Source organism: Leptonychotes weddellii, chromosome 9 (assembly GCF_054177405.1).
Source record: "Leptonychotes weddellii isolate Sample4059 chromosome 9, ASM5417740v2, whole genome shotgun sequence".
Lineage (NCBI taxonomy): Eukaryota > Metazoa > Chordata > Mammalia > Carnivora > Phocidae > Leptonychotes > Leptonychotes weddellii.
In genome coordinates, this window is record NC_138377.1 from 57,153,381 (window position 1) to 57,178,467 (window position 25,087).

General features: G+C 38.2%; 1 protein-coding gene across 4 annotated transcripts in view; it reads right to left on the minus strand.

The window, feature by feature from the left end:
• Positions 1-8,576: 8,576 nt before the first annotated feature.
• The window catches only part of AKAP6 (A-kinase anchoring protein 6), a 462,110-nt gene continuing 445,599 nt past the window's right edge, over positions 8,577-25,087 (minus strand). For 3 of the 4 annotated variants that reach the window (XM_081830653.1, XM_081830651.1, XM_081830652.1), the window contains 2 exons: positions 18,612-22,012; positions 8,577-13,388 (listed from right to left, as the gene is read on the minus strand). In XM_081830653.1, the coding sequence (XP_081686779.1) occupies positions 18,653-22,012 (3,360 nt within the window). In that variant the 3' untranslated portion in view covers positions 8,577-13,388; positions 18,612-18,652. Of the gene's footprint in view, positions 13,389-15,718; positions 15,826-18,611; positions 22,013-25,087 lie in introns of all 4 variants that reach the window. The other variant, XR_014148538.1, reaches the window with a different exon arrangement.

Consider the following 25,087-nt stretch of genomic DNA (forward strand, 5'->3'; position numbering starts at 1 on the left):
GTAAGCGCTGTGAATTGTGCAAGACTGTTGAATCTCAGATCTGTACCTCTGAAACAAATAATGCAATATATGTTAAGAAAAAAAAAAAGAAGAAGATAGCAGGAGGGGAAGAATGAAGGGGGGGAAGTCAGAGGGGGAGATGAACCATGAGAGACGATGGACTCTGAAAAACAAACTGAGGGTTCTAGAGGGGAGGCGGGTGGGAGAATGGGTTAGCCTGGTAATGGGTATTAAAGAGGGCACATTCTGCATGGAGCACTGGGTGTTATACGCAAACAATGAATCATGGAACACTTCATCTAAAACTAATGATGTAATGTATGGGGATTAACATAAGAATAAAAAATTAAAATAAAAACAAAAACAAAAGGAAGAGGAAGGAGGAGAATTGTAGGCTTCAGAAGTCAAAAGAAACATGGCTTGCAAGAAAGGTTCCAAGGGCCAGATACTTCTTTGCTGTCCAGTAGGATTATCATTTCCTGAGGAATCGCGATGGAGCAGTTTCGGAGGAGTGGAAGGGGCAGAAATAAGACTACAGAGGGAGAATGAATGGGAAGGATACACTAGCATAAAACTTCCAAGAATTCAGACGGTGTAGGCTGGAGAGCTATGATGGTAACATGAAGGGAAAGAAGGGTTGAGAACCGAGCTGCGGCTGGACTCTACAGTGCCTTCTGAAAATGATGAAAACTTGACCCTGGGTAGACATACTCCCACATGAATGCTGGCGTGACTTGGCCAGAATACTGGGTGGATTTTATGCTGACTGGCCCCTCTAGCTGGGCATCTTGCTGCAGTATACAGAGGCACCACTCCTGAGAGAAAGTGTTTGATGGCAGCAGATAGTTAAGCATGTTTCTCGGCCTAGGAAAAGTTTCCAGTTGTTGGTGGGGGTAGGGGTGGCACAGAGTGTAATGAAGAGACAGGGCGATAGGGGTAACTCCTAAAGGAAAATCACCAGAAGCCTGAAATCATGGACTCAAAACACAGCTGCTCTTAGACAATAAACAGAGCAGAAATGGCCATTTACACCAACACCTTCCTTAAAAAAAAATCTCTCGTCATTAATCCTTACACATAATACTGGCATGAATGTACTCCAGACCTCCTTTTGTAGTAACAAAAGGGCTTCAGAAAAGTTGTGACCAGTGAATGCCATATAGTTACAAAAAAGATTGAGGCAGATCTCTGTGAAATGATATGGAGTGATTTCCAGGGGACAATATTAAATTTAAAAAAATCAAAGGCAAAAGACACAGTAATAGGTTATCTTTTGTGCTAGAAAAGAAAATAAGAGCGTATACATATATCTGCTTATTATTACAGAAAGAAACAAAGGACAAATAAAGCTGAAGACAATGAAACTGTGGAATTACAAGACTGAGGGGAAATGGGCTTGATGGGCTGTGGGGGAGGGGGTAACAGTGTTTTGAATATAACTTTTTATGTAGTTTTGACTTTAGAAAGCATGTTAATAGTCTGCACATCCAAAAAATAAAATTCAGTCAGTAAGAATGGAAGAAAAACAATAACCTAAAACTGAAAAAAAATGAAAACAAATGAACTTAATTTTATTTTAAATGAATGTCATAACTGAAGGGAAGAAGTAAATAAGGGGAAGAAAAGAAGGAAGGAAAGAAGGGAGGGAGAAAAAGCAGGAGGAAGGGAGAAAAGAGGAGAAAAATAACATAGGAACTTTGAAACAAAATATTTAAACAAACTCCATATTGAGCAGAGTGAGGTGTGTAGGAAGGGAAATGTGGGGATGGGGGAATTGCAAATGAATCCTGAACTCTTTTCAGGAGGCTGTTTATTATAATGGTTCTGAAGCAATTTCTGAAACTATTTTAAATGTATTCCATTATTCAGCAAGTGAGTAAATGTATTGATGTTGCTGGTATCCAGGGTTGTCATGGTGGAAGAAGGGAAATACAACTATGAAATCGGAGCAGTCAAGAATCTTGTGGGATAGATTGAAATTGGAGGAACTGGTGAGAACTCCTGATTTCTAAAATAAGTAAACATATGTGTATATGCATGTTTGTGTGTGTGTGCATGCATACGTATGAATATGCCTTTGTGCATATATAATTTTATGTATGTATACATATATGTGCATGCACATTCATGTGTTTCCTAGCTTTGTTGAATGAAAGCATCAAGAAGCAACGACAGCCCCAAAGACACCTAGCGCTCAGATCTTTGTCTCTAATGCAGTCCCTACTAAAAAGAACCAAGGCTCTGCAGAGAAATGGCTGATTAAAGGATTGGAGCAGGTAGGTACAAAATTAGACTGGAACACTTTATTATACCAGAAAGTAATGGATTGCTTAAAAGATTCATAAGAATTCAAGAGCTAGGGGCACCTGGGTGGCTCAGTCGTTAAGCGTCTGCCTTTGGCTCAGGTCATGATCCCAGGGTCCTGGGATCGAGCCCCGCATCAGGCTCCCTGCTCAGCGGTGAGACTGCTTCTCCCTCTCCCACTCCCCCTGCTTGTGTTCCTGCTCTCACTGTGTCTCTCTCTGTCAAATAAATAAATAAAATCTTAAAAAAAAAAAAAAAAGAATTTAAGAGCTAGATTGAAGAGGCTCACACTAGCCAAACCTGGGACAATTTCTGTACCAAAATAATTTAAGTGCAGTAATGAATTATAAATAATGGGGAAATAATTCATGAATTTTTATCTACAGTAAATAAATAAATAGGGGGAAAAGGAGGGATCTAACTTACAGGGGAATATCAAAGCCGATTGGTAAATGGTAGCATTGGAAAATCATAATTTTGCAACCATCTTGGCAAGGAGCAGATTAGACAAGAATTATCAATGAATGCTAAATATATGGAAAATTTTGAGGCAGAGCAGGATATTCGCTGGCTTTAAAGTGTTTCTCCACAAAATGATCAAAATTACCCTTAGTAATGGGGGACAGATGCAGTGTGTGTCTCCTGATATGATACCCCAAGAAGGACAGAACACCAATATTCTTATTGAGAATGCATGGCTTCAATCTAATCATGAGGAAAGATAGATAAACACAAAATGAGTAATAATGTATTTTTAAAACGGGTTGGGAGAGATCTATTCTTTGTAATTATCAATGTCATAAAAAAAAAAAAGGCTGGGGAAATGTTTCCATATTAAAGGAAGCTGAAGAGATATGACAACTAAATTCAATACCTACTTCATGTACTGAAGAAGGAAAAAATGCTATAAGGGATATTATTAAGGAAACTGACAAAATTGGAATGTGAAATGATATCAATATAAACTTTTGAAGTTGATAATTGTACTATGGTTATATAAGAGAATATACCTATATCCGTATTAAGAAATATACAATGAAATATTTAGGGATAAAAGGCCATGATGTATGTAACTTATCTTCAAAGAAAGCAAAAACACTAATTTGAAAAGATAGATGCACTTCTATGTTTACTTCACATTATTTACAATAGCCAAAATATGGAAGAAACCCAGGGTCCATCGATAAATGAATAGATAAGGATGATGTGGTATATATATACAATAGAATATTATTTGGCCATAAAAAGAATGAGATCTTGCCATTTGTGACAACACGGATGCACCTAGAGGGTATTATGCTAAGTGAAATAAGTCAGGCGGAGAAAGACAAATACTGTACTATTTCACTTATATGTGGAATTTAAACAAACAAAAGCGAACAAAAAAACCCCAAGACTCTTAAATACAGAGAACAAACAGGTGGTTGCCAGAGGGGAGGTGAATGGGGCGATGGGTGAAATAGATAAAGGGGATTAAGAAGTATGAACTTCCAGTTATAAATAAGTCATGAAGATGAAAAGTACAGTATAGGGAAGATAGTGAATAATATTGCAATAATGTTGTATGGTGACAGATGGTGACTACATTCATCATGGTGAGCACTGAGTAATGCATAGAATTGTCGAATCAGTATGTTATGCTACTGAAACTAATATGACATTTTATGTTAATTATACTTCAAAAATAAAAAAAAACGATAAAACAGTAAGATATTAACAATAGGCAAACCTGGCTAAAGTGTACTATTTTTATTTTTGCAATAGTTTGTAAATCTGAAGTTATTTTATTATAAAAAGTAAAAAACAGTTGAAATTGTTATTTTAAATGTTTATAATTAAGGGTGTTGTCAGGGTGAAATCCAACAAATATGATCCAGGAACTCTGCTAGCTTAGTAAATATCTCTTGAAAGATAATGAGAAATTTTGAGATAAGTTTTTTGGAAACTGAGACTTCAGTGTTTACTCTTAAAGCGAGAGTACCTTTGGGCAAAAAAGACCCATGGGAAGAAAAATCACATAAAGAATGCTAGGAATCAGCAAATCCCACATTTTCATTTCATTAAATTAAAATTTAAGTTTTATTTTATAGAATTGTCTCTCTCTACCACCTCTCTCAGATATGAACAAAATACATGGAAGGGAAATTGCATCTTTTAAAGTATTTATTAAGCAAAATGTAATGATAAAAATGTATGTGTCTACCAGAACATTAATCTCGTCCTTCATGATTAACTATTGCACTTTTCTTTCATCAGGCTCTGACCTTTAAGGTGTTCCTGTTGTGTGTGTTTTTAATGCCTAACTTTTCTGGAAAATGTACAGAGGTCATAATGAGGCATAATTATATACAATATATAATTTTCTTTGGCCTTTTTCAAGTGCTAATTTAGCTATCATTTCTTCCTATAGAATTTTTATAAGAATTTTTTTTTAAAGTGAAAGTCTTTTCTTCAGTTTTGGCATGAATTATATGTTTAATAAGTAATAAAGACAGGAAATTTAGCAACGTGTGTGTGAATGTTAAGTGAACTCTGTAAAATAACTTCTTATTTATCTAGATGGAAAACAAGTTTCTGAAACAGCTTTTTTCCCTCCACACTCTGCTCTTACGAAAAGGAAGCCAAGAATAACTAGCCTAGCTCTCTTCCTCCTCAGTTTCCTTATTGTAAAATGGGTATCACCAATTAGCACTGGCCTGTACATAGTAAGCACCTGGGTGATAATGAGTTATTTTATTATTATTTAGATTGATTTAAAAAATAATATCCAGAGTATGCTTACTGACCTAGCCAGAGTTCCTGTAACTTACTCATTTACTATACCAAGCAGTAATTGGTAAAATCGCTATGGTGATGCCAAATCATCAAAGATTAAATTTTGTTTAAAAATGTTTGAGTTGGGGGCACCTGGGTGGCTCAGTCGTTAAGCGTCTGCCTTCAGCTCGGGTCATGATCCCAGGGTCCTGGGGTCAAGCCCTGTGTCAGGCTCCCTGCTCCGCGGGAAGCCTGCTTCTCCCTCTCCCACTCCCCCTGCTTGTGTTCCCTCTCTCACAGCCTCTCTCTCTGTCAAATAAATAAAATCTTTAAAAAAAAAATAGTTTGAGTTGCCAGTAAGTCACAGGTGACTTAAATAAGCAGACCCTTCGGTTAACAAGAATATTCTGGTTTACAATCATTCCAAATCAATTAGAATGTTTTTTCTTTTTAAAAAATATACCTATTGAAAATTATTTCATTCCTATTGAAAATGCCTCTTAGTCTTTAAATAATTAGTAATTTTACTTTCTAAAAAATGTTTCTACATACAGTCTGCAAGGAAAGACATTACTGGTGAGAGAGTGATCCTGAACTTAGAAAGTTCTAGAAGTGTTTAGGAGAGAGCCAAAACGGGTGTACATGTAAAAAAAGAACTGTTTCCTGAAAAGTTAAGGAGCTTTCATTTTACAAAACCTTGCCATAAGCATCATTAGTCATTTGAGATCAGCAGGGATAAGAGAACCTATATGAAGACTGATTTGATTTTCACACCACTTTAATGACAAGATAAATTTTCAGCAACTTGGATTTCTATATAAAAAGACACTTTAAAATAAATGAAACATATTTGCAAGCAAGCAAACACACACACAGAGGGAATTACTTGTTTTGAATTGCTGACAGTGTAAGTAACTTGATCAACTAATAGAACAAGACTAATTCTATAAACCTTAGTGTATTTTTTATAAACCAGTTGTTGGGGAATATTGGGATTTAGAGAGGATCTTTTGTGTTTTTATGTTCCTAATACCTTCTGTCATTTTAGTCCTTGAATAAATTTTGCTGAATAATGTTTGTTTTATGCCCGTAATGGTGCATTTGTTTACAGGGAGCTAGGATGGGTTTTTAATGGCAGGATAAGTGTAAGGACAAAGAAATATTTTAATAATTTTAGTGTTTCTTATTAAATCATGTGTTTATTAATTTTTATTAAATTGACAAAATCTATTATTGTACGTCTTGATGGTGTGGAAAAAACACCAAATTACACATCGGTAATCTTTTTTCAAATTTCCACATAAAATGAATGTAGAAGGGAGAGAGAGTAATGTCACAGTCTAATAAAGTTGACGAATATGGCGGCTTCCATGGTAGAGACACAAAAGGTTTTGTGTACATCTGGGAGACATTGATGTTCCATATCTGATGCTTCTGTAGTTAACCAGGGGTGAAGTTATCGGGGCTAACTCAATAGTATCGGCCATTTCTCCAATGTAAATGTGAGGCCAAATTTTGTTGCATTTTACATTTGCTTCCCTTAAATTCAGTTTTTTAAAGAGCGGACTCACCAGAAAGCTTCAGTTCTTCATCATTGTGGAGCATCCAAGGCTGTACATCCATGCACAGGGGTGTCGATTCTCTTTTCTTTGGAAATCCTTTCCCAGGTTTTAGGGCACTTCTTTTCAACCAAGAGAGCACAAGCCTCAGTAATTCTTAAACATGATGTCATAAGGGATTTATAACCAATAATAAGGTACCAATATTTAAAAATAATTTTTAGGGTGTCTGGGTGGCTTAGTCCATTAAGCATCTGCCTTCGACTCAGGTCATGATCCCAGGGTCCTGGGTTTGAGCCCCACATCAGGCTCCCTGCTAATCAGCCTGCTTCTCCCTCTCCCAGCTTATGCTCTCGCACTCTCTCTCTCAAATAAATAAAATAAAAATCTTTAAAAAAATAATTTTTTAAAGTACAAATTAGGTTTGCTCCAAAGTTATGCATAGAGTAATGTCACTCCATTCAGCTGCATTACGATCCCCTTTATGAGTGGGAGAGAAGTGTTGCGGGGAGGGGTCTTTCCTCACTGGAAATTATGAATCCTTGGTAAAAGCCTGGAAGGGTCTCACACATGTATCTTCCAACTTGTGTGTGTTACAAAAGAAAAGAGAAGGAGAAAAGTTGCTTTATGTAGGCCCTGTTTTACTTTAAAACACAAGTACAAATAATCTTTGCATGTTTCTGCTTTGGTGAGGGCCCATCAATCAAGGAACAGAATGGTCTCAAGGCATTGGCCAAAATGTCTTTGCTACAAGAAACCATAATAATTTGGGCCTGATGGGGTGCCTGGGTGGCTCAGTCGTTAAGCAACTGCTTTAGGCTCAAGTCATGGTCCCAGGGTCCTGGAATCGAGCCCCACTTCGGGCTCCCTGCTCAGTGGGAAGCCTGCTTCTCCCTCTCCCACTCCCCCTGCTTGTGTTCCCTCTCTCCCTGTGTCTCTGTCAAGTAAATAAAATCTTTAAAATAATAATAATAATGTGGGCCTGACTTGCACACATCTTTGTGTTATTTTACTCTGAAAATGCAACTACATAGCAAGTCTCATGTTTAGGGGCCATTGCTATATGAAAAGTATGTGGTTGCTTTTTAAGGAAGAGGAAGTGGCTAAAAAAACTTCCTTGAGTGTCCCCTCCATAAGCATGTGGCAGTGGGAGGTGGCAGAGCTCTCGATGGTGAATTAAGGGAAAAAAGTACTAAGGATGGTTACCTTTTAAACATCTTCCATTCAATAAGAATGCCCACCTGTGGCCACAGCAAGGTCTGTGGTGAATACTTATTTCCTTGACAAATTCAGATCATTAATTATGACCAGCATGTGGGAAATGAAAGTGTACCTTACACAATCAATGACCATGGTTTTTACCTTTGGGATGAAAAATAAATTTGAAAAAAAAACTGGACTCTTTGAAATGGCCTGGATTTAAAAATGCTTTAGAAAAACATTTAGAGAAAGGATTCCAGTTTATCAGTGAATTGAAGTGAGTTTAGGTTATGTCAATTTTCCTGATGGTTCTGATTCAACTAATGACTTAGTCTGTAATTGACTAACCCTCTAAATCAATCAAAGTCAGGCTGTAATAAGTGAACTAAATTTAAGTCCTTAAACTGGCGGTGGATGTGGAAAAATCTTTAAGTGTATGAAACAAGGCATACTTCATTTTACTAAAGGTAATATGAAACTAAAATTGAGAACTCAACAAAATCTAGAAAGCAAAAAATAACGATCGCAGGTGCTAATATGTTACATTGATTTTGCAAATGGGAGTCCATCAACCTCTAACAAAATGGTGTCAGAATTTAGAACACTGTAGACCAGAAATAGGAAGGTTTTTTCCGTAGTGGACCAAAAATATTTTTGTAAGTATTTTAGGCTTTGTATGCCACATGGTCCCTGCCTCAACTACTTAACTCTGCAGTTTACAGTGCAAAAGCAGCCATAGACAATATGTAAACAAATGTGTGTGGCTATGTTCCAATAAAACTTTATTCATGGACACCAAAATTTGAATTTCAAATAATTTTCACACGTCATGAAATACTCTTCTGTTTTTTTTTTTCCATCATTTAAAAATGCAAAAACCATTCTTAGCTCATAGGCCAAACAAGAAAAGGCAGTGTGCCAGATTTAGTCCAAACTGTAGTTTGTTGACACCTGCCTTCAACTACTAAAGCATGCACTGTAAGAATAACTTGTGAATTTCAAGACACATCGAGAAGGTCAGTGATTCATTCATTCTTCATTAAAGAGTAGCTATTGAACACAACACCTGTGCACTACACTTGACAAAAATGTTTACCCTGAGTTGAATAATGAAAACAACAACTAGACACATCCAGATTGTGGGTCATTCTATAAAACTGGCCTGGACTTTCCAGAAACGTCAGTTATGAAAGACCAAAGAAAGAAAGAATAAGAGCATAGGGAAACTGTTCAAAATTAAAAAGACACAAAAACTAAAAGCAATGCATGATTTTTGTTTGGATCTGGAATTAAAACAAACACAACTGCAAATGGACATTATTACGGCATTTGGAGAAATCTGAATATAGATTTGATATAGATTATCAGATATTGTATCCAATGTTACATTCTTTGGGTGTACTGTAGACTTGTAGAATAATACTTTTGTTCTTAGGTGATGTAGGCTGAAGCCTTTAGATGAAGTGTTAGGATCTGAAATTTAATTTCAAATGGTTCAACACAAAAGTGTGTGTGTGTGTGTGTGTATAGAGAGCGAGATGAAACTAATGGGGTAAAATATTAACAATATACAAATGTGAGTGATGAGTATGCAAATATTGTACTATTCATTCAGCTTTTATATAGGTCTGAAATTATTCAAAATAAAAATTGAAAAATGTATAGAAAGAAGTTGTAAATTTAGTTGGTTCAAGTAAAAAAATTTGAAATATAAGAATTATACAACGCTTGAAAAATCAGGTATTCATCAAAATTCTAAAATAATACTAAACTCATTTGGAGATTAAAATAATTTGACTCCTAAGAAATAGCTGGATTATTTCAGTGTGTTTTGATAGTTACATCTAATTTGTTCCCAGGAATTTTAGCATGGGTAAAACCTAAATTGGATGAGCCGAACACAACAAAATCATCAAACTCAGATTCTCAAAAGCCCTGAATTTAGATTGTTTTGTTGTTGTGTAAGATGCATATTTATTCAGTGACCAGAAATCTGAAATTTTTTTCTGTAATTAAAATTTTCAGATACAAAAAACATTTCACTTCTAGTAGTCAGACCCAGATAATTCTGCATACTATTTTTGCTCATTAGGTTTTTGAAAATGTAGAGAAACTAGATGGAAAACAAGTGGGTCATCACTTAATTTGGAGAGATCACTCTATTCAAGGACATGAAAGGCACTTTCACAAGAAAAACTGTAAACCCTTTGTAGGCAGAAACTATGTTCTAGTTGCCTTTGTATCTCTCATGCCAAACACAGTGCCTCACACAAGTAGCCACTCAATGAATATTTGTTGAATGACTGAATAAATGCATAAATAAATGGGGGGGGACCCTGCTTTATATAGAAACAGGTTAGGTTTGGATGTGATATAAGGAAAAGATTCAAGATGACTCCGGCACTAGACTGGGCCACTAAAGGACATGATGGATTATTTATTTATTTATTTATTGAAATTTACAATAATAGAATAAACATATATCTTGAATATATTTTTAGAGAAAACCATTTAAATATTCAGATATTTTTCTACACGTATGATGATAAAGACAGTTCCTCAATTTCAAGGATTCTGTCTGCTAACATTCACTCAGGTTGAAATGGATCTGAAAATCATGACAAGTGAAGGGCAGTTGAGGGAATGAAGAACAGAAATCACAGCAGCTGGGAGAAGACGAGTAACTGGCCTCAGTTATCTTCAAGGGTGCCATGAGAAAGAAGGGGTAAAAATACTCTGAGCAGCTCATCAGGACAGAACCAGAACTGGGAGCAAAATTAAAAGCAGTGGGAAGGGAGCATTATGTAGTTTTTAGCAACCAAAGAAAGAACCTTCTGACAAAGACACACACCCAACCATGGGACAGCTTGCCTTAACAAATAATGAATCACTCAGTGGAAGGTGTAGGCAGAGTTGGTGTGACCATTTTCAAAGATGACTGGGGAGGTGGTGCCCACACACAGCAAGAGATTAAAGCTATCCCATCCCTTCCAACCAGAAAAAGTACTGTTCAATATAAGTCATTTTACAAATTCAGTGTTAATATTAAGTAGGTAATTAATAAACAAATATTTGTAATACCTCAAGGTCTTCAGTGAGCATATAACAGGTAAATGGAACGTCATGGTCAGTTTGTTCCAGTAGATGTAGACCTTGGCATTACCCAAGGAAAACTGAGGTTGTCTCAATATGTAAAATACTACCATACCTTAACAGAGATCCCAAATGCTCTTAGGTGTTTCAAAGACTCTAAGATTCGTTCTTTCTCTACATCTCGGGCCACTATCCCTGTGTCCTCTCTCATTTCAAGCCCAGCTAATTTTCTACAGCTGCCTCCTAATGAGCCATTTATCTCTAATCTCTTCCCCCGTAACCATCTTGACCATCACTCCTAGATGTCTGCCTAGAACTTCTTTTGAACTATTACTACCTATTCAAAAGCCTAGAATGATTAATCAGTTTAGAAATATGTACGGAAAAGATTAGAAGACACATAACAATACAAATAGTTATTAGAATGGTAAAATTATAGGCTAGTATTTTTTAAACGTTCTTGGTGTTGTACTAATGTTCTAATGATAAATAAAATCAGGTGCAAAAGACTTTCCTTACTACCTGCCGTATTACATACAAAAGCTCCAACTTAACTTTTTAAAAAAGACTCCTCATTCAGTCTCCCAGTTTACCTTTGCCCACTATCCCTGCAATAAAACTTCACTCATTTTCTATTGTCTAACTTTCTGTTCCCTTCGAGCCCTTCTGTTCTGCCTTATCCCTCTTTGCTACTTCTGTCTTTGTGCCTCTTTTACCACTTTGCTCTCTTCTTTGCCTGCAGGACACTGTATCTCATTTGTGTGTTCACCACATCCGTGTTGTCGGTAAGCCTCCTGAGGGCAGGGCCTTTGTCCGTCTATGCATCTCCCACGTCTAGAATAGTCCTTGCAGATAAAATGTGTTAGTTAACTATTAGGTGAATGAATGATTGCATTACCTATTTTCCTAGTTGTTTATGTTTTAGTGTATGTCTCTCAAAATGAAAAGGTACATGGCACCCATACTGCCTAATTCAATACTTAAATTCAGTAAATTTTTATTGAATACCTACTGTGTATCAGGCACTTTAGTAGGTGTTAGGATATAAATTAAAAACTGCATTTAAGAAGAGCAATAAAGACCAGATGGAATATTTCTCAGCTAATTTCTTTTAACACAAAATAAATACACCTGAAATCTATAGTCTAAGTCAAAATAGTCAAATTTTCTAGACTTTACTATCATCTTTCTAGCAAACCCATTCAAAAGAATTACATAAAATAAATATGAGACTGACTAGGTAGCCTAAAGTCCAATATTAAACCATTAATGAGAAGTAGAAATAAAAAATCTAGGATAGGTTCTTATTGGCTTAGGGGAATTGGCATTTAATCATTTGTGTTCCAAGATCTTTATAGTGATCAGAAAGATTTTGAAAAGCACGTGTAGTTTAAGTAATTTTAAGCTTCTTATGCAATATCGATATTTTGGAAGCTACTACGTGTTACAGTTTTTCCAGAATCAGATGTAATAATTTGGTAAAGAACACAGGTAGAAGAGATCACTGATTTTCCTTTTCCCCCAATAAACTATGTTTATTATGCCAATTTTAATTACCATGCAATCTAATGGTTTAAGGCTTATATTTTCCACATCACTAGACATCATAAACATGAAAGCATTTTATACTGTCATTATACATCAATGTTTGTACTTGGTTATACATATATACAGAAATTATTCACACATCTTAACCTTGCTATTTCCTCCTTTCAAACCAACATAATTTTACCGTGAAAGCAGCTTTTTAATAAATGGTATAAGAAATACAGCAAGGCACACATTTTTAAAAAACTTTTTTCTCATTACCACCTCAAGAAGCATAAAAAACAAAAATGTTGTACATAATTTAACAGTAGAATGTCACCAGTTTATAATATACAACACCATATAGTTGTTTCTTGAAGTGCTGCATAGATAATTATTTTTAAAATAAAATAAATAAAATGGCGCTTTTAAAAGTTGCTTAATTTTGAAAGAAGGACCAGTGTTTCTTCTGTATGCTGCAATCAGAACAAATGTTGGCCTTTTAGGTAAACCTCTTTCAATAAACATAGTCATCATACCATAAAAAAAAAAAAATCCAGATTGAAACATGAACTTGGTCAAGTACCGGCAGGGGGTCATTCCAGACAGGTGAATGTAATGGACCATCGATTTGGTGGACTGCAGAACTTTAAAGAGTAGATGGGGAGGGAGGAGGCAAACGGAAAAGTCTCGCTGGAGAGGCGGGGTTGGTAGAGGTAGCTTGGGACAGGAATCCGTGGGAAAACGAGCAGCTTTGCCAAACTTCAAAGACAATCACCTAAAGAAAACCAGTGCACAATCCAGATCACAAGGCTCATGTGGACAAATCGCATTCGGAGGGAAGATTCATCTTGGGAGAGGTCAATGCAACAAATGGCAGTGATGTGATGAAACCACAGACTAGCCCAGGGTGGGATTAGGAAGCCAGCCCTGAGTTACAGCCAGGCTTATCTACAAGAAACAAAAAAGGGATAGGAAAAGGTATCAGAAATGTCTGTTTCATTTGTAGAACTGAGCCCTTTGAGGAAGCCTGCCATTTTGGAACTACCTGCTGATATGCTGAAATAAAAGGATACATAAAACATAGTGATTTTAATAGCCCAAGGTTCATATTACTGACAAAAATGTTTCAGAGTCAATTGAAAAATACATTTTAAAAAAAAAAAAAGACATGGTTTTAAAGAAAACAAAAAAAATCATCAAGTTTGACCTTTTATCTGGATATCATCTACTCTTTTGCTTGTGAACTCAGTTTTGAACACTCAGGATAGCTTCAAATCACTATGAAAATGTGAGGCGGTTGGTGCCAAGCAACACAGCCAGGTGGCCCCAGTGATTCACAGCCTGAGAACCTGGACCCTCAGGTGGTTTAACCTTTCCCTCAGGGACTGTGTGTGTGACAGTGGAACTGAACAATTCCACTATTATATAGCGGTGAAATATGCATAGCTTTGTTGTAATTCCAAATGTTTCAGCCCCTTGCCAGTGAAAGGATATAACCTGGGCTTCTAGCTTGAATATGAATGCATTTCATTTAAGGCCTAGACGTCCTGTGCAAATAAGAATGACTCAATTATTTCTGTACATCTTGATGGCTCAGATACAAATTTGTTCCAAACTCAGTCAGTTCTGCCTATTTCTAAGGGGTTGAAAACAACAAGTTGGATGTGAAGAACAGCTAAATTCCAGGGACAGGCAGTACAGGATGCAATTACTTTAGGTCTTCTGACCAGCTCTCAAATAAAGCAGGCGTTTGCTTGTCAGGGTTTAAACCCGAGTTCTGATGTCTGATGTCAGGTTGCTTTATTGTCTTTCTAGAACTAAATAATCTCATTCTCCATCTTTCTCTTTCTCTATAATCTTGTAACCTGTTTACAAGCCAGAAAAGCTTCAGCAAATGTGGTTTGGCTGAAGTCAGAGGAAGTTGGGGAGAGAAGGCAGGTTCTCAAGAACAGGGAGAGATAGACAGGAAGAGATGGAACAAAATTTGGTACACTCAAATACTGCAGTAACTCAAAAACGAGCATGGTGCATTGTTCAAATGAGGACTTGACTCACTTGAAACATGGACACTGAGTAAGGAATCCTTAGATGAGGCAAAGCTGGTCTTACTAAATGCCAGTATTTAAATTCTCTCTGGCTAATCAATTCTTTCAACTTGGCCCACTTGGAAAGGGGCAGGCAAAACTGACTGAAGCACAGATCTGGGGTGTGTGTGTGTGTGTGTGTGTGTGCGCGCGCGCGCACGCGATGGGTGATGACCAATAAAATCTTTGTCATTTAGCATGGCAGAGCTAGTTATTTAGAAGTGCTGGAAAATTAAAAAACATTTCACATCCACCAGAACCTTGACTTACTAAAGTGACTTTAAAGGTAAATGTGATAAGATTACCCTTGCATTGATTAGTGAAAAATTAATACACTATCACCAAGAGTAGTTTCTTAAACCTGCTTGGCCAGCTTTGGATCATATTAAACATTTTGTGTCAATCCAACTAAAACAGAATAAGAATTTATGTTGTATACATGAGAAATGTTTGCTCTTAAAGTTTTCTCAGTTTGTAGTGACTGAGTAGGAGCAATTTTACTGTGTATGCGTATACTTAAGCATGCAAAAATACAAGTAATTGCTGAAAATCTAAAATCTATGAGATACCAACAATCACATTTGCAGACCAATAAAACAGGAAAAGCAATGGAGCTTAAAAGTTCTGAAGGACACATATGCATCCTAAGTAAATACAGCCCCTCCAACACACACACACACACACACACACACACACACACACACACCCCATACACAGTAAAACAAAACTGAAAACCAGAGTAAACCAAAAAGGAAAAAAAAAAGTACACACTGGCTGCATGTGATGAGTTAAATTTTTATACCATAGGATTTATCCAGCCTGAAGTTTACGGTTAAATCATTCACCAAAGATCAGAGGCTTATGATGAGGATTATGAAGAAATAACTGTCAGAATACAGCAAAAAGATTAGTGCAAAGTACATCTCTTAGGCAGGTCCTAGGAGGCACTCCAGACATACATTATGTGCTTCCTCCAAATTAAGCAGAAATATCTGGGTCTATCCAGTTACCTTTCCTTTGATGTGATTTGCTATAACTGACCTCTCTATTTTGGTAGAAACATGGCACATAAATGAAAATAGTGAAAAGCACAGCAGTGTGCCTAGAAATCAGTGCAAATGCATCCTGCGTCAGACCATGTTTAAAACTTCAACAGTTTCAGTGGGTTTTTAATTAGAACAGTAAATGAAAAACCTCAAAACTTTTTTGGAAAAAATTCTTGGTATGGTTGCAGACTGTAGCTGGTGTTCCAAGTTGTAGCTCTTCCAGATGACATAACTTCATCATCTGAGAACTTATTTCTGGAAAAAAAAAAAAAAAAGCCCAGCAAACTGAATGCAGTGTATTTTATTATTCTGATAGAGCACCCCAACTGATAGTTTTGAAATTGCTTTAAAAAGTAGAGCTTTTGGGTGCCTGGGTGGCTCAGTCAGTTCAATGTTTGCATTTGGCTCAGGTCATGATCTGAGGGTCCTGGGATCAAGTCCCGCATCGGGACTTGAGAAGTCTCTGCTTTTCCCTCTGCCTCTGCCTCTCTCTCTCTCTCTCTCTTTCATGAATAAATAAATAAAAGCTTTAAAAAAATAAAAAGTAGAGCTTTTTTCCCCCCTCTTTTGAATCTTGTAGGAAGAACAATGACAACAGTTAAGCTTTTATAGACACAAAGTCTCATATTTACCAAATAACTTTACTATGTATTCCTGATATTTAACACCAAAGGCATGTCAACTTTTGAGATTAAATAACTTATCCTGGTTGGTAGTATTTTAACAAAATGTAAATATCTATGCCCAGGTACCCAGTGCTAACGACGGGTGAAAAATTTAGGCATCCAGATATTTGGTGTGCGTGATACAGAAAAAACTGAATAGGACCAGTGAATATGGCTATTTAAATGGCCCTTGGCTGATCACAAGTCACTTGGGGGCGATGTGAGTTCTGCGGAAGTAAAATCTGGCTGCATCTCCCATTGCCTGAGATAGGGCCAGGAACCACCTCTCGGGGGCTCAACAAAATACTGCTGACTGGCAGCTGGGCTAGCTGATAGTTTTGCGTTGTCGTGCCTGTGAAATGTGAGGGCTTGCGCCGATCCACCAGCACAGCATGTTCACTTGCCCAAGTCCAAAGATGGAGCTGCTTATCGTTTACATTTCGATTCTCTAGCTATGTCATGGACAGAAGAAACTCCCAGAGTATCTAAAAGGGAAGGGTGCGGGACCCAGGGGCTTCATCCGTGCCAGCGCCTCTGGAGCTCCGGCCCTCAGCATGACCGCTGACTTGAGGGTCCCAGTCACACAATATCATGCTCCGAGGGGTGTTGCTTTCAAGCCTTTATCCCCTTGCAGAAAACAAAAATCAGCCAGCCTCCACCAGCCCTTCTGCGGAGCTTGGATGAGCCAGCAGTATAATCGGTACTAATAGAACTTGTTTAGAAGCAGCTTATGGAATTGCAGTTCCTCTCCCTTAATGGTCAGGTCTACTGCATGCTGATGGAGAATGTGATTATAGGGTGGACATATTTCACAGAAAATACATTTCTCTCTCTCCTACTTTTGTTCTCACTTGCGGCCAATTGTAAATTGAGTCTGAAACATAGAAAATTAGTTGAGCTATATTAGTAAGTATGATGTCTTTCTTCAATTTTGCATACTGAGTTTATTTTTAGGGTATATATATGGTATATATTTCCCCCCCTCCCCATTTCTAGCAGCTCTACACAGAATCACACATTTTAATGAGCTTAGGGCACAGGTGTTGCAGGAAAAAAAATAATGATGTTTGCCATTCATCTTTCAAATTAAATAATGTGTTTTTAAATAGTAACTTTTTTCATAATACATTATGGGAACAACATTTATCTGTCACATTTTAAAAGATGTATTTGTAATAAATGTAAATTACTTTTAGAAAATCAGTAATTAGGCTCATCAAAAAATAAACAATCTGCCACAAAAAAGATAATCTTTAGCATAGTTAAGTATAATAACTGTTATTTGAATAAGTTAACAAATTAGGGTAGATTGCTTCTGTAATTCATTTCCTATAGCACGAGTTTAGGTTACGGCATTAAGCTTCTGGAGTGGGGGGTGGAGATGGCATTCGGCACCTCACACTTGGGTGAAATACAACTCTCACATTCAAAAGCTCAAATTTTCTTCTTTAGATTTGATTGAGAAAGTATATTCATCACTGGGGCTTAGAAACGGAAAATAACAGAATTTTTGTGTCACTTTTCAAGCTATATCATCATCTCAATTATCAATCAATAGCTGTCTTATTAAATATGAAGAGTGGAATGACTTCCTTAAAAATTTTGATGGAAATCAGCCTGTCACCTTCAGGCAAAATTCAAAAATTCTGTTTTTATCAAAACGCCATTAACTTGTCATGTATTCTCTCTGCATTTGCTTTCTGGGCCTCTTCTCGGTCTGTGTGTGGATAAATAAGAGCCTCTTCTTTAACATCAACTTTCCCCTCCTGTTTGAACCCTCAGCCTTGGCCATGATTAGGAGCTGTGACAGCACAGCCTTCCACTGGGGAAGCAAATGTGATGATAGTTACATTAGACAGAAGCATAAAAGGAAGGCCCAGATCAGGAGATGCAGCTTTAGCCTATCATTGTTCATTTCCAGGCACTGGAGGGAGCGGGCAGCTCTGTGTGCAGGAAACTGAAGTGGGGCGCATTGTCACTATGCGTGCATTTTGATCAGAGGGTATAATTGCAATTGGGAGAACCTTTTTTCCTCCCTCACTGGAAGAATGTGAGGTCCTAAATTATTCGGCTACTTCCTCAAATTTTGTATCCTTCTTGCCAGAATGATGTAATAAGGATACTGGCACTAAAAATGTCACTGGTGCCGGTCTCTCTCCCTTTTGCCTCACAGTTACTTGCGTTGCTGGGAATGTTTCTTCCACCTAAATGTCTTATTCAGATAAATGTCTGCCGTGACCAGTCATTCTGACTAGTCTTCTCCCCTATCGTGGCACTGCTGACTCAAACTCATCATTGAAGTACATATGGATATATATGAAATTCATGTTAAAAATATATTAAGAATATATATTAAAACCTGAGGAGCATACATACCTTTCAATGAGATGATTTTCATGCGTGGAGAGGGTTGCATTCTACCTATGCATATTTTTATGTTGTTCTTCATGAAGATTTAGAAGATTTTCTTCACAGGTTAAAGTTTTGGGGTTGGGAAGCAATGCAGCCTTGTCTTTTGGCTGCTTTGCCTTCCAGGAGAGTTCTGGAACTCCAGATTTGGCTGAAGCAGTGTTACGTTCCTCTGGCATTCCTGATTCACCTGTGTTTTCACTGCCCAGCCTTGAAGTAGTTAGCTCTGACCTTTCCCCACAGACTGCAGCTTGGGGTAAACCATCCGCTTCCTTGCTGACGTCAGATTCTTCCTGATGGGGAGGACTCGCAAGAGCCACCATGTGTGCCTCCTCAGCTAAGAGAGAAGTATCGCTGGACTTAGGGGAGCCTGCTGCTGCTTGTTGGGGCACAGCAGCCTCGCCAGAAACAGCAGGTTCATTTGGAGGAGGGCCAGAGAGACAGGGCTCGTCTCCCTCCGGGTCGTCCTCAACACAGGCCTCAAAGAAGCATTCAGGGTCCTCCTTGTCTTCTAAGCCAGAGTCGGTAATGTCCAGTGGCAATGGAGTGTTGCTCTTTTCTTCCACGTAACTGGTGACCTCGCCACAATCACTGTCATGAGAGGAGAGAGATAAGTAGGAATAAAAGTCCCCTTTTCTCAGCTGGATGGGCCGGTGAGAATGTTCCAACACCTTCTCCTTGATCTGACTTAACGAGGCAGGAGCAGCTGCCTCATTTTCAGGTTGAGACTTACTTTTTAGGGCCGTTGAAGCCATGTCGATGATTTCCTTAACAAAGTCGTGTACGGAACAATCCTCAGCATCTTTTTGAATGAAAACATCTGGCTCACAGTCACAACAGGAAATGTTGTCACTGACAGAAACATTCTCCTCTATTTCATTTTGTTCAAGTGCTAGGCAGCAACGAGCGGATTTTCCAACCACACTTGGTGCATCATTAGATGAAGATTTCAGTATATCAGAATCCTGTCTGTTGATAACTCTGGTTTCTGAAGGCAGCTCTGGGCAAGACTTCTCAGTGGCAGTAGAAGCAGTTGTTGAATTTTCAAAATGGTGGTGGCTTTGACATTTCTTTGGACGATGTCTAACAGTCTGGGGAACAAATTCATTTCCAGCAATATTTGCATCATCTGAGCTATCCGTAAATACTTTACGCTTACAATGCTCACTGTCTGAATTCTTCTTCCCTGTTGTACCAAGATTTTCTGGTTCCTTCAAAATCCCATTCTGTTTGTCTTTCTGCCTTTCTGGAGTGCTTTCAATATTGCCATTTTCCATGTCAGCCACATATGGGTCTTTATTAACTTTGAAAATATTTTTCTTATTCTCACCCTTCATCCCTAACTCATGGGTGTGGGATAAACTCTTACCATTTCCATTACTTTCAGAAAGACATTTTATGGAGCTGTTTAGTAGAGCTTCAATGTTCAGGGTATCAGAGGGATTGGTCATCTCACTACTACTTACATCCTTACTGCCCTTTATTTCATCACTGAGATTGCACCTTCTCTTATCTTTTGTCAAGGAAAACTTTGGTCTGATCCATGTCTGCAGTTCATTCTTTATATAGTCCAGCCCTGACATCAAGCTGCATTCTTCATAAATTTCATCATCTGTTGCAATACTGGAGTCGTCATCCTCATCTTTGATGCATAGCTCTTCTTCTGTCAAGGTGAGGGTAGAGCTAGAAAGGAGGTCACTGTCATCTTCATCATCAGTGCAAGCAGAGGTGCAAGAGACATTAACAATCATGCTGACATTGACGTCGCTTTCATCAGCCACCGACCGAGTCAGGCGCTTCCTGAATGATGCATTTGATTCTGGGATCTTGTTCTTGTGTAATACAATATCCTCTGAGCAAAGAGAGAGCTCATCACTGCTGCTAAGTTCTGTAAGAGACGCTGGCGAGTCTTCATTGATAGAAGATGCTATGTCCAATGATAGCTGGCCAGTAAAGGACATCTTTTGGGAACTGCTTTGGAGAGTCATATCAGAAACACTCCGCTTTATCTTTTGCTCCGAAGGGCTCTGGATATTCTCCAAACGATTCAGGAGATCTAGTGTCCTTTTACTCAGTTCACCAACTGAGCCACTGCTCACACTTATGTCCCCAGAGCTGTGACAGCTAAAAAGATCCTCATTGCTTTTATAGGATGTCAACCAACTTTCTAAGGAAGTGCTTCGCTGGAGGCTGTCACCACCATTTTTAAGGATGCCCAATCCAAATAAATCACCCCCTGGAGAAAGGGACTCGATAGATGAACTGTGGGATAACAGGGAGAGCTGTCTGCCATTCTGCATGCCAGTGAATGTCTTCTCTACATCACTATTTTTATATGAATTTCGATCCATTTCATGGGATGCACTTGCCAAAAGCCTTTCATGGGGAGGTGCATCTGGTTGTAACTCTGTAGCCTGATGTTTAGATTTGCAGGACTTTTTATCAAAATAAAAACCATGAAACAGGGGATCCTCCACATGTGCTTTTTCACTTTGTGACTGTTTCATTATCATTGGTAATTTGAGTTTTGAGCCTTGGAGGTAAGAATAATCATAAAACGTAAACACATCATGTTTTCCTTGTAATTCTTCTCCCAAACAATCAGGGGTATATTTGGTAACACTGTTTAAATCTCCAACTTTTCCATTTACACAACCCACTGGTGAAATGGATGACTGAGAGCTATTTGGAAGCTTAATGCGTTCCTCCTCATCTTTAAATTTTTGCTTTAATGCGTTAACGGCATCTCCCATTTGTGGGTCCAGATGTTCAGTTTCAGGGTTACTTGGGGACCCATCTACCGCATTGAGCAAGCACATTTCAGAGTTGGTAGTGGTTTCAGTGTCTCCTTCACTCATGATTCCACTCTCACTGCCTGAATTCTGGCTCATGTCACCTCTATGGCATGGGCAAGGCTTTACCAAATTGGAACCTCCTACAAGGTCCGGCAAAGATTTGGTGGATGAAAACGAAGAGTCTTTACTGAGACTCTTCGTTAAAACACTAGGCTGTGTCACGCTGGTGAACTTTGGATGGTTTTTCAGAAATGGCATGTGGTTGTCCTCAAACAGTTCAACATTGTGGAGGCTGTAGACTTGGTAAATGTGTGGACTGGAGGGGACAGTGATACTCGAGGCATACTGAGATCCCGCATGGTCACCTGCCTCTTCTTCATAACCGGGGTCCTCCCTACCTATCTCTTCAAGCTTTAAGGAAGGCATGACAGGTTGGGGTTCTTGATCAAGGTCATTTGAGTCTTCATTCAAACTAATTAACTTGTTACTTATGTCAGTTTCATCCCATTCCAGGGCATCCTCACTCGTCCCATTTAGATCCATCAAGCCAGGATCAATCACATTCAAAGTCTCCTGTGTAGGAGGAAGGGGAAAAAAAAGAATTAGGGAATAGGAGCATGAACATTTCGTCCATTCAAAATCTCTTGGAAGAGTCAGGAAAGAAATTTGCCCCCAAGCATGGATTTGAAAGATAGCATAATTATCAGCTCTATTCTTCTCTGGAATAGCATCCAAAGTTATTGAAATGGGTTTTTCTATCAATAGTAATTTGTCACTGAAGGCAATAATGTAGATTAAAATGTAAGATTATTACAGTCAAGTTGTAATTTTTGGAATTAACGATTTCCTATTGATTCTTCTACATTTTTAACCTGGGATTGGGTGAAGATAAAACTGTCAGGTAAACGAAGGTAAAAAGAGCCTGTGACATCTTTAAGGCACATTGACTCTGATACTCTTAGTTCTGCAGTCCACAGTGGAATACCATCTGCAGCCATAAATGGCAGACCCCCATAGACTCTTCTATGCCTGGGCTTTCCACTTGACACAGCCTTTGCCTTGGGCAAGTAGAATAGACTTATAGCCACCTGCAGAGCCATTCATGGTCAGAGACCCTTGCTTGTCTATCTTTTCTTCTGCCTTCCCTTTTGGAATTTGGCCCTCTCCCCAGTAGACCCAAGATAAACAACACTTGACTGGTTTCCTCACCTACATCTTACTGGACCCTGAGTCTTAGGCCCCGGTTCTCTTAGTCTCTCTCTCACTTCCCCAGTCTCTCCCTATGACAGAGATTCTACTTTGATCTTGTTAACTTGCCTCACTCTTGTCAGTCCTTTCCCTATTTATTATAAGCAGGAACCCTTCCCTCCAGCCCACCTCCAGCCCTAGAATAACAACTATCTGAAGACTTTCCTGACTCTCAAGTTTGACTCAGCCCAGCTTCTCTTACACTGCACTCTGCATACTTGGGATCCTTGATCTTTCCTTGGACATCCTGGTTTTAACTTGGTTTAGGTAGAGCTTGACACATTATTCTGGGACACAGTGGTTGAATGGGTTCCTGGACTCTGTCCAGATTCCCTCACCATCCTCAACTTGCTGCCCAGCTGTCCTGATTCATGCTAGAGCCAAGAGAGGTGATAGAGATATGCAGGCCCTGACAGGCTCATCTACAGACAGAAACTCAAATAAAACTCTGCAGCTCAGCTTATGTTTATGCAGGGTAGTCAGGCAGATAAGCATGGCTCTAGAACTATGCAAAGTGGTTGAAATGCTGATTTTGCTGCCTACCAGCTGCGGGGCTTTGGGCAAGTTGCTTAACTTTTCTGAGTACTGATCTCTTTGCATCACTTGTGAAGGGGGCTAGCACTAGCAATCTTTTGAGATAATTCTGAATACTAATAAGCTAATGCTTGTGAAGGGCTGAGGAGGCAGTCAATATAAGGTAGCTATAATTCTCAAGGCCTTGAGTCGATTCATAAAGGGTTCTCTCTGCCTACCTTCTCTCCTTCTTATCATTTCTTTCAATTTGTCCTAAAAACCATAAGGGATTCATGACATGGTAGGTAGAGAGAGATATCACACAATATGAATAGGTCAGCATATTTGCATTACAATTCAGAATTATTTTAACAGCCTGGTTGAAAAACAGGCCATGATGCTTTTATTCCTCAGTAGTGGGGAAAAGGCTTCACCAGCAACATATTCACAAAACTTTCCCAAGAAGCCCTCAGTCCTTCCTGGAACTAGTAGTTAAAGGATACCACACAACCTCATTAAGGGTAAAATACCCATTAGCACTTTATTATACTGGATATGTAAGAGATTATCTGTATAGCCTACTAAAGTTTAAGAGTCCAGTTACAAAGTAAACATTAATTAAGGGATATTTTTAAATTTTATGACAGAAATCTTTCATGCTGCCAATGTTACAGCAGTTAATCTAGAACACTGGCAGTCATCATACTCACTTGGGTATGGAGTACATTCACTGTGATGAATTTTTATTAGGATTTCTGTTTATTCTTTGCTTGCTGATAAAGGAAGTACTAATGACCGGTTAGTATGGCTAATGAATGTTAAAATCTTCAGCTGTAGAAACAATCAATCAGTCTAATCAAATAGTGTATTAATTTCAAATACTATCTTGCCTGACACCAGACTCTGAGAGTGCTAATAAATAATTGAACTGGTCTTTCAGAGAAGCTCTCTTTGTAACTCTCTGGTTGACTTCAACATTGAGCAGCACGGATTTTCTCTGCGAGTCCCAAACCCAGGGGCTCACACTAGATGCAGGAATTGTGCCATCTGGGTGTGCGTCAGGAGCTTAGCCCAACCGATGCCTATAACTTGGACTTGTCTTCCAGGACACAGTCATTTTCTGACCAAATGCTGCCCTTTGTGGCTTTACAAATGCAAGCCTCAGAAAGTAGAAAACTTACAGCAGCACCTAAAAGACAAATCCTTTGCTCAACTAGTAGTTGTAGTGGAAATTTTCCATAGGAAAAGATGAGACTTTTAGATGTAATATTGTCTTTTCCCCTCCTTAACTCTCTCTTCCTATACATCTCTTAAATTTATTGCAATTGCTGAAATTTTTTGTATGTCAATTCCTGGGACTATCTGACAAGATCTTTTAGAAAATCATTCACTTTGCACTTTAAGTTTTACATATGAAAGAAGTGCTATTTGTTCTGCCCTCATTCACTCCCTTCTGTTGTGGATTAAATTCTGTCAATATTTTCAATAAAATCTCCATTTCCTCAAGATTTAACCTCAAACATAAAATATCCCCTGGGGGCAAGAAAGTACGGAAAGTTTCCAAGAGGAAGGGCATTGGGATATTTATATAACTAAAAAGTTATCTTTGAAAGAAATGATATGTATATAGAGTGATGTAACTTGCAGGAAAATTATTTGGTCGAATGCTCTCTTTGATGATAGCTCAGCAGCCAGTAATGCTCAAGCTAATTAACCATTTGTTGTTGTTGTTTTTCTAGAGAAACTGGTGCTTTTTTAAAAGGCACAAATGTTCTTGTCTTTGATAAAGTGATAAATCAAAAATGGATTTAGACAAAATCTAAAAATATTTGACCAAAACCAAAAGGATGCTGAGTAGTCCATGAGGTTCCAATAGGGAGACTGCAA